Source organism: Salmo trutta, chromosome 24, assembly GCF_901001165.1.
Source record: "Salmo trutta chromosome 24, fSalTru1.1, whole genome shotgun sequence".
Taxonomy (NCBI): Eukaryota; Metazoa; Chordata; class Actinopteri; order Salmoniformes; family Salmonidae; genus Salmo; species Salmo trutta.
The window spans coordinates 28238255-28256255 of record NC_042980.1 but is presented as its reverse complement, the minus strand read 5'-3'; the positions used below and the strand labels follow the sequence as shown (position 1 = coordinate 28256255).

Here is an 18001-nt window from a genome sequence, read left to right as displayed (position 1 = left end):
TCAAATATTCTGCGCTCTGGCACACACAGACGAAAGTGCTCTGAAATCGGAGTAGATAGCCAGAGTGAATTTACCAGGTATGTATATCAACAGTTGTCGAAATGACATTCTACTGAAATGGTTACTTGTATAGTGGAGTCTTTTTTTGTTAAGACATGTAGCTAGCTAGCTAGGTAAACAATTAACCATAATCCCAACTCATGACGTTACTACCCTGCATAAATCTGCAGGTAGCTAACCAACCAGGTTCAATGTTAGCTAGCTAACATTAGGCTATAACTAGCAAAGCAAATGGCTCTGAGATACGAATAATAAGATCATACACGTAACGTTAGCTAGCTAAAAGTATTAACATGAAATGAAAACAACTTTGTCAAAATTAGAAACGTGTAATATGTTGAACTGATGTGATGTTGAAAGTTAAACATACAGTGTGTTGTGGTTCCAGACTGAAGATGGACTGAAGGAATACCTGGAAAGAAAGGCCAGCATTGGCCAAGCCATCCTGTAAGCAGACCAGTCCCTCACTGAAGCAGAGAGCAGAAGGTGATATAATAGATATAACTCAAATCTGCCAAATCAGTGTGCTAAAATCCAAATGACAATACACATTTACCCCCACCCGCATGTACATACTGTATTACCTCAATTACCTCGTACCCCCTGCACATTCACTCGATTCTGGTACTCCTTGTATATCACCTCATTGTTTTTAATTGTGTTACTATTTCCTTTTTAGTAAGCAAATATTTGTCTTTTTGAACTCTGCACTGTTGGGAATGGGTCTCTAAGTGGGCCTCTCTAGTGTAGCCTAGTGGTTAGAGCATTGGACTAGTAACTGAAAGGTTGCAAGTTTGAATCCCCGAGCTGACAAGGTATAAATCTGTCGTTCTGCCCCTGAACAAGGCAGTTAACACACTGTTCCTAGGCCGTCATTGAAAATAAGAATTTGTTCTTAACTGCCTTGCCAAGTAAAATAAAGGTAAAAACCCCCAAAAATACTAGAGGTTGACCGATTAATCGGAATGGGCGAAAAAAAAAATACATACATACATGTATATACATATAAGTAATTTGCATGACAAATCATGACAAAATCAAGCTTTTAGAAGGCATGCTGAAAATATAAGATTGAAATATTTATTAGTGCCTTTTATTATTTATTATTTAATGCACCGGACATTCTACACTAGTGTGTACAGTGGTATGTTAATAAAAAGATCAATAATAGCCTTGGCTTTATTTGTGCTCTTAATAAAACACATTTCTGCTCACAGGCCCTGGTTTGATTAACAAGGATAAAATAATTTTAAAGAAAGTATGTCAAATTTCTAAACCACGTAAAACAAGACAAACAACATGTAGCTTTAAGAACAGTATCTCAATGATTCTCTGGACAAGTCAAATATAAAGACTGACTGTTTGTTCTGGTTGTACTGTAAACTAACAATAACAGAATACAAAACAGTTGTAATGACACTATTACCGCTGACAACAGCCAGAAGCACCTTTGAACATGAGCCCTTGTTAAAACCTGATGAAAACCTGTGTGTATATGACCAATAAAATTTGATTTGATTTTGTAAAAATGCTGTGGACGGTATACACTGCTAAATCTGAGTTAAACATGATTTATTCATCCATCAACCTAAACCAGCTGCCAGGCTAGAGCACATTCTGAAACAGAAGGTCCAGTTTCCATAGAAGTTCTGACGTAATCACTATGTACTGTATTAGTACTGAACTGTACGTAGTATGCAACATTCAAGCTAATGGAAAAGCCTTTGTAGAATAATTTTAGAGGAAAGTAGTATGGTGTAAAAAGTTATGAAGCGTCAGAAGACACCAAACTAGAGGTCTTCACGGATCCCCCTGTACCCGAATTCCTGATACCCGGGTCCAGATCCAGAATTCTAAATAATGTCACGGGTCTGGGTTGGATCTGATTGTCACTGGTCTCGGGTATGTGTAATGTTAACTGACTTGTCCAGAATGACCATAGAGATCTGAACGCGACTGCTGCAGTAGAGAGAAATGGTATAATTTATGCAGCTGCTCTTTCCTCTTCAGGAGAGTGGCGCATGTAGCTTGTTGTTGTTGGCCAGTCATAAGTCATCAAAGCGGCAATAGGCTATAGTCATATAGCCTCCGTGTGGGGCAAAAGTTAGGAGACAGCTAATCAATGGAAAATTGAATTAAAAGTTAAGAGGAGAATGATAGGCTACAACGACGAAGAGCCCACAGGTAGGCTGCTACTTTATATTCTGAATGGAGCAGTGGCGGCTGCTTAGGGGAGAAGGGCTCATAATAATGATGGAATGGCATCAAACACCTGGAAACCATGTGTTCAGTTGCGGATTTAGGCATAGGCGACATGGCCAGCATCTTGCCGGGGGCGGCCGCACAATTTTATTTTAATAATAATAATCTGAATGGTGACATTTGCCCGATCGGTTTTCTATCGCGCATTTGCACGTCACGTCAGTGATATCATGTCACCGTGTGGGACTGTGGGTCAATTAACCTTGTCGGAGTGGGCGCCCTGATTCTAGGGGGTACACGCCCAAGGAGCCATACAAGCTAGAACCGCCGCTGCATGTGTTTGATGTATTTGATACCATTCCACTGATTCCGCTCCAGTCATTACCACAAGCCTGTTCTCCCCAAATAAGGTGCCACCAACCTCCTGTGGAATGGAGTCATTGTTGTTTGTAAATGTGTAGGATGAGAAAGTGCATGCAGCCTCAATTAGCCTAGCTAGCTTCTCCCGGTTTGGTGCAGTCAAGACAGGTACTACGTAACCATATTGGATGATAAATAACCTAGCAATGGAAGCTATTATTCTACTATAGCGCGAGTCGGCTTGGTTGGTCGCGGTTTCTCTCCCCCTCCTCCCATGTCACTCGCTCACCCTCACAGAAGGCTACACACACAGCACGGCCCCTGCTAGAGCGTCACCGCTCTCTCCCTCCTCTCCTTTTTAATCAGCTCCGGTTAATAAAGTAGCTTAAAAATGGACTTTTCTGCTGCTTGTCTTACTCGGAACGGACCGGGTCTGGATCGGACCAGACCAGGTCTATACGGAACGGGTCTAGTTGTCCACGGGTCCTTTCGGAACAGGTCTCTATTTTTTTTAAACAAACTTATGCATATCAGGTCTGGATGGGAAAGCCCCAGGTCCATTTCAGAATGACCAGTGAAGGCCTCTACCCCAAACATGAGCCATTGAAATGTTCTGTGTGGCTACACAATCATCATCATAAATAGAAAATGGTTGTAAAAATATTAACGCTATGTCCGCTTTATACAGTGCATATCTATAATGAGGAGTGTTTATCAACGGACACATGGGCTTGAGGGTCTGTCTGTTCATAACCTTTTGACTGCTGTAGGAGAGGTCAAGGTTTGAACTTGTGTGCGAGCTGCTCCAGTATTGCCTGCAGTTTCTCCTCATCGGCCGGAGAGGACCTGGATGAAGCCAGCGGAAGGTGTGTGGGCACCGCCATTCGGTCTGGGGCATTATGGGAAAGAAAATAGAGGAGCAGATGTAAGAGATAGCAGGACGGTATCTGAACAGCTAGGATGTATCTATCAAGGAGGCATTTCTCAGCAAAAATACCCCCTCCCCTTCCTGTTCCACCCTCAGCCCTCTCCATCCCGGTGTCTCACCCTGGAAGAAGAGTCCACTTGGCTGCTTGGAGGCCACTGCTGAGACAGCCAGCCACACCACCGTGTCGGCCCCCATGGACTCCGTACGCAGCTTGTTCTTCATCTTAGCATGGAAGTCAGGCATGGACAACTGGACAGCTACAGGGAACACAGAGACACAGATACATTAGCAAGTCAACAGATGCTGGGAGTTTTTCCAACACAGAATAATCATTAAGAAATGCATGGAGGCTTGTACTGATGAATATTTGTCTAGATTTCTGACTTTAGATAAGTGTACCTGGAGTATCAGCCCAGCCAGGGTGCATTGATGAAAAGTGGATCTCTTTATGCTGGGACGCCCATCTCTCGGTCAGTATCACCTGTTGTCTCTGTCACCACAACACACAGCACATCACTTTCACAGAGAATATAACAGAACTGTAACATACTTTTTTACAGATTTATTTTTGTGGTCATAGGCTAGATAATGCATTTGCTCAGGGGTGAGTGGGTAGTAGAGATGCACCATATCCTAACTTTATTCTGAGCGTAGGCCATAGTGCCGTCGAACATCCCCTTTTCAGACTGCAGGTCGTCTACTTTCATCTTCTGGACCAGCATGCCCCCTGAAGACACTGTGATCTGGAGGAGAGGGGTGATTATCATCGTGACAATATGGGCTGTTAGACTGCTAGACAGATGGAACATGTCCTTTTGTTGTTTTTGTAATATGTAATAGATTCCTTTGATGCATTTGTTCAGACACACTAGGCCCTCTGCAAACACAAACACAGAACTAATGGCAAACACAGAACTAAAGGCCATACAAGAGCCACTTTTCAAACTTTTCTCATTTCATTGATTGGGCCAATGTCATCTGTCTAAGGCAGGACATTACTCACCACTCGTGGGTCCTGTGCCTGTTTCAGGGCTGGTATCAACGCTGTGGTTAGGATGAAGGTACCTAACCAAGTGAACAGTAATGATGAGGAAGAACATTGTGAGAAAACATATCAACCTATATAAGTAAGTGGTGTGCATTGTTTCCAATGAGACGTGACTACTGCCCTTGGGTTGATCTTACTTACCGAGAGTGTTAGTAGCAAAGTTCTTCTCTACACCTTCCTCTGTCAGCTCTTTCTGGTTTACCATACACCCTGCATTGTTGATCTGGGGGAGAAAGAATCATAATTAATAAACTTGTACTGAATTAATTCAATGAATCTAATCACTCATGTTGAATCATACCCAATCACTCATATTGAATCATTCATATATCATCCTATTCAAACTAGCAGCCCATCAACCCTTTAATCTATTCAATGGACTAACCCATGTGTGGGGCTTGGAGATGATTCACCCACCTAACAGATACCTTACCAGTACATGAATGCTGTTGCTTTTTGAGAAGCTCTCTGCAAACTCCCACACTTGTCTTGCACTGGACATGTCAACGATGTGAACATGGACATTCTGCAGAGACAAAGAAAATGTCAATGAAAAAGAAACAACATAGAAGCACATTAAGTGCTTCTACACCTGCATTGCTTGCTGTTTGGGGTTTTAGGCTGGGTTTCTGTACAGCACTTTAAGATATCAGCTGATGTAAGAAGGGCTATATAAATATATAAATACATTTGATTTGATTCTGAACTATTACGCTGGCAGTTGGAAAGATTGATTACAGTATTCAAATTGGATCACAAAGAAGCCAAACATGGAATTTTGGGAGTGTGAGCCGGGGACTTGAGTATAGACACAGCAGTGTTACTTTTCTACCAAACCAGAGGCGTAACAACCCCCAGACATGACTGTGCAGGAACTATCAAACCATCCTCTGTTTCTGTTTGACTAAGTGCTTGTCCACAATAATCAGTCTAAGCAAGGCAAGAAACAGATCATCTCATCTGTAAATCACCTCAACTTCCACCCAACTGGGCATAAAAGATCCTTATCATTGTTAGATTAGCCTAGCTAATTTGTGCAGCACCTAACTCATGATGACCCCATGAATATGCCACATTGTGACCCCGTGAACAAAGCTGTTCACAATTTACTCAATGGCTTGCTCTTCATCCTTCACCAGACCTTTGCTGGGCATGAATAAACATGTGTGGTGTTATTTTCTGTACTGATTCCTTCTTTGTGTCGTTCAGTCCTCGTTACCTGGTTTTTACTATGTTCCACTATCTCCTCTTTCGCCTCCTGTGCCCGTTCCTTGTTACGACACACCAGGTGGACAATCCCTCCTGCAATAAAACCATAACCGTATATCAAACACTGGGTAAACTATAATGACCTCAAAGAACCCCTTCACGCAACTAATGATCAGCCACCTGAGGAGTTGAACACCATATTGTCCTCATGATTGGTCTGTGAGTCTGTCTATATAAACCTCTATGAGACCTCACCTTGAGGTTAGTTGCCATCTGGCCCACCTACTAGCACTCACTCATAAATCTACTGTTAATCATCAACTAGCCTTTCACTCACTGTAATGGAATCTAAAAATGTGTACAAACAATGGTCAACAGTTATATTAGATTAGTGGCGTACATTTCAAGGTGAAAACCATATTCATTGTTGTTTTAAACACTCATAGGACATTGACTTTGCCTTACCTCTTTTGGCTATTTCATGGGCTGTAGCTTTTCCAATGCCGCTGTTGGCCCCAGTGATTACAAAAGACCTGCCACTCAGGTTCACGTCCAGGTCCCCAGTATTAAACTGCTTAGCTGCTGCTTCATATCCGCTTCTGTTGATCAAAAGAAAAATACATCTCAACATAAGGTTAATGGTGATTAAGGAACTGAGATAAAATAAAGCAAACACATGTTTAAAAAGGCAACGTAAAGGCAGTTATATTGAGGTTGTCAGCATAGTAATTGTATGACTACTAACAAATACATGGATTCTTTAGTAACATCAATATGTACTGTGAAGGCATGTGCGCGTGTTAGTCATTCAAACCTATACAATTCCAACCTTCTATTTTTGTGCAACACTAGCTAGCAAAAACCGAAACTCACTTTGTGTATTCTTGAAGTCCTTTTACGAACCAAACGGCGTTTCTGTAAAACGACATCTTTAGGAAGCTAGCTGCTTTAGCTGGATAATTATTTTAAGTAGAGTTATATAGCTACTGTAACATTGTATAACAACACTAGACAAAACACGCCTCTTTTTACATTTTATAAGAATGACTCGTTACTTCGTCCAACGCGGGTGGGGCAAACAGTCACATGGGGTAACGCGTCTTTAGTTAAATACAGCTAAAATAACAAATGTGTAAATACTGGTAAGTCTTTAGTCAACAGTAAACTGTGTAGCGAACCTAAAACCCCAACAAATCTAATTATTATCTAACTTATAAAATGGCTGTTATATTTATCTTTATAAGTAATATTGCTCTCTTCAAAGTTCAGTTGTCAGGATGGCCGAGTGGTCTAAGGCGCCAGACTCAAGGTTCAACCTTCCATAGTAATGGGGTTTCTGGTCTCCGAATGGAGGCGTGGGTTCAAATCCCACTTCTGACAGTCTTTTTTTTCGGGGAGAAAATTAGTAAAAAACAGCAACCAACGACAATTTATCAACCCTTAAGAGCAAAGCCGATAAAGTGCCATATCTTGTATAATGTTGATTTTAAACTAAGCTCAACCACTGACAATGCATACATCATACCAAATAAAATGTTATTCTACATCTTAAGTTATTATAATATATTATTTCTTCATTTCCAGTGTATATGTTATATGTATGTTTGCTATAACACTAGTAGTACGATATCTAGCTAACGGTAGCTATTTCCAAACAAAATGCTAACTAGCCAGCTAGATTTGCTAACAAAAAGGAAATGGTTAGCTAGCGATATCGTAAGGTTCACATTTTTTGGCTGTGAAAAGCTACTGTAGCTATCATGAAAATGAGTATCTTTAAGAAATTATCTCGATAATCACTCATCGTTGAATGAATAGATGCTCTGTTTTCTCTCACTTATCTGAGTTGTCAGGATGGCCGAGCGGTCTAAGGCGCCAGACTCAAGGTGAAAATCCTTCCTGGATAAGGGGTATTCTGGTCTCTGCATGGAGGCGTGGGTTCGAATCCCACTTCTGACAATATTTTTTGACCTTTCATCCTTCAATATAGGCTAGTAGGTGAGTATATACATGTCTTATTGTGATAGTTACAAGATAATGTCAATTGTAAAGTGGATGATATTTCAAAGCTTGATATCAGGGCATGTCAACTGGGGTTATTCAGCAGACTGCTTTAGGCTATTTCACCCAATACAAATGTTACAGTCCTGGGATACAGCATAATGAGTGAATAGAGGTCGAAATTATATCACTCTGACATCAGTGCATGGCATTGTTTTATGGCCATTAGAATGTGAGGTGATTCACTCAAATGTCCAACAGATGTCGCTATGTTCCACATTTTTTGTTGTAATACTGAGCAGAAGGTACAGTATTGTAATTCCGAAAATGATAGATAAACACAATCCCACTCTGATTCATAAAACCCATTGTGATATTCGGTCTAAGCAGCATCTTCTCTTCTTGGTAAAATGGGGAGGGTCCGTACCTGACTCAGTACCTGCTCCTTTCATGTGACATGCTTAGTGAATTCAAATATAAATGATACTGTTACATTTTAATGCACAGCATTTTATTATTGGGAATACTCTGTATTCAGATTCAAAAGACAAACACATGTAACAATGTGAGGATATTTTCCCACACTTCCAACATGTACTCTAGAGGCAGAACGTGTCCATCAGCTTTTTTCGACATTGGATCCGTGCACATTTAGGGCACTCCTCATCTCTGAAGCAGTCTTTGTGGAAACAGGCCTTGCACACTAAAACGAGAGAGATGCATCGTTATCAGATTTATATGGATTTAAAAAAAAGTAAAGGTGAAAAGGGGGCTGTCTGTCTGATCAGAAAAACACTTGCCTTGACAGCGTGTGCAGGTCTCGCTCTGGAAGGGAAATAACACATCCTTCTGCTTGCAGAACTCACAGATGAAGCCTCTAGCCAGGCAGACCTGGGGTAAAACGCAACAGATCTTAGTCTCAACAATTGAACACTGCATAACTGCTGAGGTTATAGGTGAAGTCAAGATATTAGAATATAACTTTATTTGTCCATCTGTGATTTTGCAACTGGTGGATATACCTGACAGCTCTCCACATGGTCGATGGCCACCCGGAGCATGGCCCTGGCCAGCGGCACCAGCTGACCCCGTTTAACCCTCAGGAGGTCATCCATGGAGAACACGTGTTGCTCTTGTGTCAGGTGATCAGGAAGCTGCTCAAACTCCTTCAGGACCCTGAGCATGATAACAACAGCACAAGGGGGGGGGGGGGGGGATTAAGAACATTGTCAAGCACCAAGACTATTATGGCTATTCATAATAAATCTAAATCAATACCCAGGCTAGATCATAACCCTTTTATCTGTCCAGATAAAAACGTTCTTAACTTCATCTGTACAGCGAGTTATGGCTCAATCAATTAATACTTGGATGGTTGCCGTCTGCAACCTACAGCCAACAGATTGATGCAGTTTATCTCTAAATAAGGCGAAAAGTGCCATGTGTGGTGAAGAAGTTGGCATGAGAAAGTAGAGTGTGAGAGATATTGGTGAAGGGAGAATAATTAAGTGGATGTCTTTACCCCTCAGATAATCTGCATGCTTTCAGCAGTCTCTTAATGCCTAGTAGCTGCTCCTGCAGGTCCTTGGGAGGGGAGAAGAGTGTTAATGTAATCAATATGTGTGTGAGGATTTGCCTCGGCAACATTCCCTGCATGTCGCCACTGAATATTAGGAGAACTAATCAAAGTCACATACTAATCCACATTCTCCCAGTGACTCCGAGATCCCTATTCTGAGTTTCCTCTTCGTACAGACATGAGCACCCCAGACACTGCTGAAGAAGAGATTCACCACTGCTGTAAAACTGATCCCAGACCATATCTCTCATTGTCTATAAACCTGCAGCTGTTAGCTTGAACCTAAACCACTGACATGCCCAGTTTGTATTCTCAGTCGACAGTCACACACCGCACTCAAGCATAATAATAAGAACTGACCCCAGACTAGTTGAAACTCTGTATACAGTATCTTAGCTCCTAAAGGAGTCTACTTACCCTGAACCTGCCCAGTTCTCGCACCCTGCTGTAAAGGGTCTTGCCAACACAGGTCAGGTCGAAGAGAGGCTGGTGCCACACAGAGTCTAGCAGCTGCTTGGAAAAATCACTGACTGGGTACCTTCCAAAGTCCCACTGGGTCAGCACCCGGCCTGGTATCACAGACTCAGCACCGCCATGGCAACAGTCACAGAAGTACTTGCTCAGGTATTCACAGTAGCGCAGCTTCTTGATGTATCCTGAGGTATGAGAGCAATGTGATCTAGATGGACTGATATTCATATAATGTAGAAAGCAACAGGATAGATCATACTAAGGCTTTGATAACTGCAACACTGTATGATTTTTGTTTAGTTCAGAAATGAATTCACGAGGTGGAGTAAAAAGGCTACAGTTAAGCAGTTAAACTTGGATCTTCAACCTTAACAACAACATAATCTCCTAGCAGACCAGCAGGCCTCTGTCAGTGAAAGCCCAGCAGTGTGTGTGTGTGTGTGTGTGTGTGTGTGTGTGTGTGTGTGTGTGTGTGTGTGTGTGTGTGTGTGTGTGTGTGTGTGTGTGTGTGTGTTTGAGAGAAAGAGTGAGACTGTATGCAGTGTGTGTGGTCCTCTCACAGGTAATATACAGCAGGTGAGCTCCGTAAATCATCCAGTCACACACGTCAGAGAATTCCTCCACAACCACCCAAAAACATGAAATCTCAGAGCGCCACACAGCAAAGGAAATATGTACAGAGCTCTGCCTCAGATTTGACATTAAAGGGCTTGCTGTGGCTCCAGGTGGATCACCCAGATTGTACAGCTCTCTGGACTAGAGTAGTACTTACTGGGTTCTATTTCAGTTCCACAGCCTGCACAGAGGAAGTGCTGGGAGGCAACAACCTCACTGCGCCTGGGCAGGAGACAGAATTATGAGGAAAACTGATTAACAGACTTATTGCAGATTGATTCACATACAAATGAAGAGAACAAATGTATTGTAGGAATAGTCATCATCAGTGAAGTCAGTGTGACCCCATACTGACCTCTGGCTGGGGTGGACGCTGAAGATGATCTGGAACCGGGGCGGGGCCCAGTTCAGAGTTCCCCTCATCCTGGTTCTCTGTCTGATTTCCTCACTCAGACTAAGACGGGCATCACTCACCATACAAACCCCTCCAGGAAGCTGGGGATTGAGTAGGACAATCAGTCAAATTGCTACAGTGATTGGTAAACACTCTTCCTGTCTGGTGTAAACATCCTATTGAAGTCATTTCCATTTCACAGTCATTCCTCATGTGTCAGTGACGATATTTCACAAATCTACTCTGTTGCAATTTTCCAGCTAGCCGGAATAGAACTGTCAACAGAAGGTTTGCCTGTTAAAATGTGCTTTTGTATTTGTGTGTTTGACTGCAGGGGCACATTTTGTAACCACAGTGATTCTCACTTCCTGCAGCGAGGTTCTGATGCTCTGACGGCCGCGTTTCAGCTCCTGTGTGGGAAACCACTGCTTCCTGAAGTCACACACCAGCTGCTGGGCTAGGCCCTCAGCAGAGCAGCACATTATGGGAAAACCCAGGGAACTGAGTATGGACATAATGGGGGTAAGAACAAGACTCAAGATGAATAGGAATGATTTTGTAGGCTGTTGTATGAAGACTATGATGAATACAATCACAGTTAATCAGAGGTGTGATGGTTGTAGCTGTTTGTTTGTTTCTACCTTTTAAAGGACATATTAGCGCCTCTGGTTATTGGTCTATTGTTTGCGCCACAACCTACAATGCAAACAGAGGTGATATGAAACACATTAACTCAGAGAACACTCTTCTCTCACATGGTCCCACTGACACATCCTTCTCTGTCAAGTCCTTGTCTCCCACACCCCTAAATGGCTTTCTATCTAAATCCTGTATGACCACGCATCTGATATGACCGGGTGGGTTGGTTGTGTTTGCATAAATTCTCTACACACCAAGAACATTGGTCGGCAATGAAAGGAAAGCATTCAAGATGATCTTGTCCAAAATGTTAATGACAATTTCATGACAATTCATAACTATTTTAAAGCCCTCTTCCATTACTACATCCTCTTGCTCCCTACCTTCATATCCACTGTCAGTGGAAACAAGAGAGTGTGTCTTTGAGGGGTGGTTGCAGATTTGGGCCCCTAAGTCCTCCGAGGCCTCTGTATGGTTCCCCATAGCCTCACAGCTCTTCTGACTCAGACTCACAGCCCACTTCACCCCCTCCAAGGCCTCCAGCACCATGTCCACCACTATGAAATGAGCATTCTCCTACACACCAGGCAAAAAGCATCATGTCAGAGTTCATATTGTGCCTTTGGAAAGTATTCAGACCCCTTGACCTTTTCCCCATTTTGTTATGTTACAGCCTTATTGTTATACTAAGGATGTAACCCCCATAATGACAAAGCAAAAACAGGTTTTTAGACATTTTTGCAAATGTATATATAAAAACTAAAATAATGAAATATCACATTTACATAAGTATTCAGACCCTTTACTCAGTACTTTGTTGAAGCACCTTCGGCAGCGATTTCAGCCTTGAGTCTTCTTGGGTATGATGCTACAAGCTTGGCACACCTGTATTTGGGGAGTTCCTCCCATTCTTCTCTGCAGATCCTCTCAAGCGCTGTCAGGTTAGATGAGGAGCATTGCTCCACAGCTATTTTCAGGTCTCTCCAGAGATGTTCGATCAGGTTCAAGTCCGGGCTCTGGCTGGGTCACTCAAGGACATTCAGAGACGTATCCCGAAGCCACTCCTGCATTGTCTTGGCTGTGTGCTTAGGTTGTTGTCTTGTTGGAAGGTGAACCTTCGCCCCAGTCTGAGGTCCTGAGCGCTCTGGGGCAGGTTTTCATCAAGGATCTCTCTGTACTTTGTTCCATTCATCTTTGCCTCGATCCTGACTAGTCTCCCAGTCCCGGCCGCTGAAAAACATCCCCACAGCATGATGCTGCCACCACCATGCTTCACCATAGGGATGGTGCCAGGTTTCCTCCAGATGTGATGCTTGGCATTCAGTCCAAACAGTTCAATCTTGGTTTTATCAGACCATAGAATCTTGTTTCTCATGGTCTGAGAGACTTTAGCTGCCTTTTGGCAAACTCCAAGCAGGCTGTCATGTGCCTTTTACTGAGAAGTGACTTCCATCTGGCCACTCTACAATAAAGGCCTGATTGGTGGAGTGTTGCAGAGGTAGTTGTCCTTCTGGAAGGTTCTCACATATCCACAGAGGAACTTTAGAGCTCTGTCAGAGACACCATCCTTCTCCCCCAATTGCTCAGTTTGGTCGGGTGCCCAGCTCTAGGAAGAGTTTTGGTGGTTCCAAACTTATTCCATTTAAGAATGATGGAGGTCACTATGTTCTTGGGGACCTTCAATGTTCCAGAAATGTTTTGGTACTGTTCCCCAGATCTGTGCCTCGACACAATCCTGTCTCCAAGCTCTACGGACAATTCCTTCAACCTCATGGCTTAGTTTTTGCTCTGACATGCACTGTCAACTGTGGGACCTCATATAGACAGGTGTGTGCCTTTCCAAATCATGTCTAGTCAATTGAATTTACCACAGGTGGACTCCAATCAAGTTGTAGAAACATCTCAAGGATGACCAATGGAAACAGGATGCACATGAGATCAATTTCGAGTCTTATAGCAAAGGGTCTGAATACTTATGTAAATAAGGTATTTCTGTTTTTTATTTTCAATAAATTTGCTAAAATTTCTAAAAAACGGTTTTCGTGTTGTCATTATAGGATATTGTGTGTAGATTGCTGAAGGAAAAAAATATTTTATCAATTTTTGGAATAAGACTGTAATTTAACAAAATGTGGAAAAAGTCAAGGGGTCTGAATACTTTCCGAATACACTGTAGATGCTTAAAAAATAAACAAATATAAATAAGCAAATATAAATAAGCGAATATGTTTCAGAGAGGGTAATTTACCTTGTCCAGGTCACAGCCAGTCTTAATGTCTGCAGAGCAGTGTGTAATATCGCTTGATCTTTTATCCTTAATAGGCACTTTAATGTCAAAGCACAATGACAAAAGCACATCAATCAGTGAACTAGACATAAGGAACCTTGAGTTGTCACTTTCTTATTTTCCCTCTGCACCTGTAAATACCTGTAAAGTCTACCATATCAGGACAGCTGAAAAGGTTACCTAATTGTGGATGGGCATCAGAGGTGGAGCGTAGTCGGGGACCCTCCTCCTGGTCCAGCCCTGGCCCCTGGGAGCCCCTGAAGGGCAGATGGAGCCCGCTGGTAAGCAAGCGGTTCAGGTTGGCAGAGATGGAGACACAGCGTGGCTTATCTGACTGAGATATAGTAGGACAGTGACAGGGGGTAGACTCTGCCTTTACACTACCAGTTGACCTCTCTGCTGCCAGTGGGGGCTCAGTAAGATGAAGATGATATCGGTCAGATGTTGATGGGGGGTCACTACTAAGACCCAGAGGGGCCAAAGTAGTAGGGGTCAATGCAGACAGAGACAGCCCTGTATCTCCATGCCATGTTAAGGACTTCCTCCTGCGGGAGATAACGGAGCTACTTCTGGGCAGGTGATATTGGTCATCACCTGGGGTCAGCAGAGAGGTGTCCTCTCTGTTTGAGTAACTCCCTGGTGCTTCATTACTCTTAAAGTGTCCTTCATCATCATCATCATCATGAGAGGACTGCCCTGTGCTCTTTTCTTCCCCGCTGCTTTCTGTGTCAGTGCAGTGTCTGTGTTTTGGACTTAGATAGGGGGATGTGGGGACAGTGTCCACATACCAGCTCACATAGTTTGACTTCCGTAGAGGAGAGGCAGTGCCTCGACTGACCACCTTCACACAGAGAGAGAGAGATTTTCTATGAACGCAGTTATACCTCAATTTCCTTCAAAACAACTGCTCTTGTTATACTTCCTGAATGGAAACTACCAGATCAACTTGAAATTTATAAGACTTGCATGGTGGCATTGTTTGAGTTAGTATTCACAGAATATATTCTCATCTCCAACATTACAAGTTCATTTGACAGATGATTTGACTTCATATGACACTTTCCCATAAATGCAGATACAATAAAAAGTTGTAAAAGATATTAATATTACAACCATATCTCTATTGTGAAGGGGGATATTTCCACATGAACACCAACCTTTTTGATATGCTGTGAGTCCATATTAGAGTTGGACAATCAAGTGCAGGTCAGAGCTCACTGTTTGACTGACGGATGGACATGAAGGACATTGACTTTGTAGAGCTTCTGAAATGATACAGAATTATTCTAATAATAATCACTTGGATATTTCGATTTTTTTTTACTGTCATTAGAATATTACAAATGAACAATATATCAATGGGGACGTCAAACCTATATGTATGCTGAAGTTTAGATACACCTACAAGTAGTATTGAAACCATCAGAACAGTCACATATGTGATCCCCTTTAGAATCTCTGAAACTATTTCAAATTCTGTCAAACTATAAAGTACTCACCATTTTGTATGATTCCAAAATGAAGGACATGGTTGAACCTGAGTCTTTTTGTCGTGTGACATCTGAAATAACACAGCTGTAAAACGGTCAACTTGTTGAGCAAGGAGTTGGTCGGAGGATATCTTTACTTCCTGTATTTAATGTTGGGTTGACATTTCTGTGGTAAAGCAATGCCCTTTTCAAACCAGACGCAAGAAGCCTCTCTGTGGGTGTTCCTCAACAAACGATGAAGTGAACGACAACTTTAGATAAACAAGCTATTTTTAAATAAGCTCTTAATTTCCAAACTCCAAGTTCAAATAGCGAGTGAGCTATGTCTTTGTGTAATAAATGATTTATCAAAGGTCAAAGGCTCAAACTCCAAGAAGTGTCTCAGAACTACACATTATTATATGTTTGACTTGACAAGTAGGCCTACTAAATCTTATACGCATTAATTCCAACAGCTCACACATCTCTGGTGAGAATTGAGTTTTCATGCACAAAGAAATAGATTGAACCTAATCCATATGTAATAGTCTTCCTTATTAATGTTTGGGTCAAGAGTAGTGAAGTAATGCTTTGTTCAGCATGAAGGAGATGTTGCAGAAATCAGCCTTAAGCCTATCGAACCCTGTGTCACTGCAGAATGCAGCTTGAACAGAAAAGAGGAACTATCAGGAGTATCCATTTATTTGCATTGTACTTATCATCTGATAATAATAGAAGATGAAGTACGGGGGTGAAAGTGACAAATAACCCACTGGGCACAGACGTCAATTCAACGTCTATTCCACATTGGTTCAATGTAATTTCATTGAAATGACTCGGAAACAACATTGATTCAACCAGTGTGTGCCTAGTGGGAAGTGACATAAAGATGTGGACTGGCTTTTCAGGCCCTGAAAAGAAATAGTCACACTGTCATGAATATTGGGAATAGTAGAACTATAGGCTATTTCTCTTAAGCAGGATTAGTCTGGAATAGAATCCCATAAGCCTTTACTAACTCCAGATGTAACCAGACTGAAAGATGACAGGATGAGAAATGAGATATGACAAAACAGAGACGAGCCTGTCACTCCACCACTCTCACTCACTGTCTTATTTCGGTTCTGTATCTGAAGGCATATATCTCTGCCTCTCTGTTTGTCTCTCTCACTTTATGTGTGTGTGTGTCAGTGTGTATGTGTGTTTATTGTGTAGCCCCCATAGTGATCATTATATCTGCTGATGCAAGCAGGTTATTCAAGCGCTTGACTCAGCACTCTCATTGGCAGTGAGGCCTCTCTCTCTCTCTGTCTCTCTGTGTGTGTTTCCCTCTCTCTCTCTCTGTCTCCCTGTGTGTGTTTCCCTCTCTCTCGCTCTCTCTCGGTTTCTCTATCAGACTCAACGAACTCCAGGAATCCTCATCCAAGATATAACATGAAATGAATGGTATGAAAAGTTTTTCTGTAATTGTAATTCTGTAAAGTTATTGTGCAGGCCTTTCAATCATTCAAAACCCATACTCACTGTGACTGCATCCCTAAGATATGTTATTGTTCTGTATCACTCAGTTCATATGAACTACATAGGTAGGCTACAGTACAGATAGTCATGTCATAGTAGGTCTTGGAGATAAATTATGGAAGTTTTATGTTTCGTCAGCAGGGGTCGCAAAATCCAAAATGTACCAGTATGCCGTTGGTCTGGCTAGAGTTCAATGTAGTACTGTAAATAGCGCAGTCGCAGTGGGAGCGGAGGCAGTCGAAGAGGAAATTTGCAAACCGTTGGAGTCTCTCCCATAGTTTGTGCTTGGATACAGTCATTGCAGAGCATTTATTTTAAATAAAGCAGGGGCTAATATGGCGACGTTGGGACCAGACCCTCGTCCCCATTCCCAGCTCGCTTCTGCCTCGATACAAAGTAACATCAGTGGCAATAACCTGCCTCCCAACCGCGGCTTGGAAAGAGCGTTGGAAGAAGGAGCAAACTCCGGGTTTATGAACCTCAGCGCCAGGAAACTCAAAGAATATCCCAGGACAGCGTCTAACTACGATTTATCAGATACGGTGGAAGCAGGTAAGAATAGACAATGCCGTATAATTCTTCTGAATCTCTTCCGCTCCTGCGCCCAGCAGTCCCGACAAAATGCATGGATTTTTGGAATTCGGGTAGTCTATTGGAGACGAAGGGTTTTTGTATTCTGTGTAAGCGATAACTTGATGTGTGGCGTTTGTTTGAATTAAGAAGTTTCAATTCCAGACACATTAACATGACAATGATGGAGAATTTTATGGACATGCCGTGTCTAGCGCACGACTAAGCTTTTCTCGATGCGGAGAATCAGCTTTGGGACAGATGTTCAGTATTGTACGTAGGCAACGAAATGTGGGCCATTATAGATAGCATGGCCATAATGCTCCTACAAGGCTACTACTATAAATGCCCCCAGTGTGTATGTTTATGTCAAACAATGACGGAACAGCACGCTGCCTTTTCCTTTGAATTTTGTCCGGAAGATGTCGTGGAAATCGCCATATTATTTCCCAGAACCATACTATTCCCTTTTCGGTGTCACAGCCTATCATGGACAAAGTTTCTATGGTAGGCTGTCATACAACGAGCAGGCACGTTATTAACTCCATTATTTTATACTGAAGAAAAATAGAAACGCAACATGCACGAATTTCAAAGATTTTACTGAGTTACAGTTCATATGAGGAAATCAGTCAATTTTAATTAATT

The 18001-nt window shown here is 42.2% G+C and overlaps 2 protein-coding genes, 2 non-coding genes and 1 pseudogene across 6 annotated transcripts; 3 read left to right on the top strand and 2 right to left on the bottom strand.

Moving 5' to 3' along the window:
* Nucleotides 1–2977: 2977 nt before the first annotated feature.
* Nucleotides 2978–6858, bottom strand: dhrs12 (dehydrogenase/reductase (SDR family) member 12). The gene is made up of 10 exons (XM_029711711.1): nt 6681–6858; nt 6273–6406; nt 5818–5900; nt 5032–5124; nt 4740–4821; nt 4554–4615; nt 4189–4293; nt 3950–4040; nt 3670–3807; nt 2978–3511 (listed from the first exon to the last, which is right to left on the bottom strand). The coding sequence occupies exons 1-10, from the start codon at nt 6734–6736 to the stop codon at nt 3399–3401; spliced, it is 957 nt and encodes a 318-aa protein (XP_029567571.1). The 5' UTR covers nt 6737–6858; the 3' UTR covers nt 2978–3398.
* Nucleotides 6859–7078: 220 nt separating this feature from the next.
* On the top strand, nt 7079–7187 carry trnal-caa (transfer RNA leucine (anticodon CAA)). The gene is made up of 2 exons: nt 7079–7116; nt 7142–7187. It is a non-coding gene; the product is annotated as a tRNA-Leu (tRNA).
* Nucleotides 7188–7655: 468 nt separating this feature from the next.
* Nucleotides 7656–7766, top strand: trnal-caa (transfer RNA leucine (anticodon CAA)). Its single transcript has 2 exons — nt 7656–7693; nt 7721–7766. It is a non-coding gene; the product is annotated as a tRNA-Leu (tRNA).
* A 531-nt stretch (nt 7767–8297) lies between these two features.
* rubcnl (rubicon like autophagy enhancer) lies at nt 8298–15766 on the bottom strand. Of its 3 annotated transcripts, none has more exons than XM_029711708.1 (14): nt 15293–15614; nt 14951–15058; nt 13974–14634; nt 13755–13831; nt 11890–12082; nt 11509–11563; nt 11233–11368; nt 10829–10968; nt 10631–10695; nt 9805–10043; nt 9331–9392; nt 8831–8984; nt 8609–8699; nt 8298–8511 (listed from the first exon to the last, which is right to left on the bottom strand). In XM_029711708.1, the coding sequence occupies exons 2-14, from the start codon at nt 14972–14974 to the stop codon at nt 8408–8410; spliced, it is 2001 nt and encodes a 666-aa protein (XP_029567568.1). In that variant the 5' UTR covers nt 14975–15058; nt 15293–15614; the 3' UTR covers nt 8298–8407. The 3 variants fall into 3 exon arrangements, with proteins under 3 accessions (XP_029567568.1, XP_029567569.1, XP_029567570.1); XM_029711709.1 differs by having other exon boundaries at nt 14951–15055; XM_029711710.1 differs by lacking the exons at nt 8298–8511; nt 8609–8699 and adding an exon at nt 9506–9584 and having other exon boundaries at nt 8859–8984; nt 15293–15766.
* Nucleotides 15767–16974: 1208 nt separating this feature from the next.
* LOC115161033 (leucine-rich repeat and calponin homology domain-containing protein 1-like) overlaps nt 16975–18001 on the top strand; it is a 103460-nt pseudogene continuing 102433 nt past the window's right edge.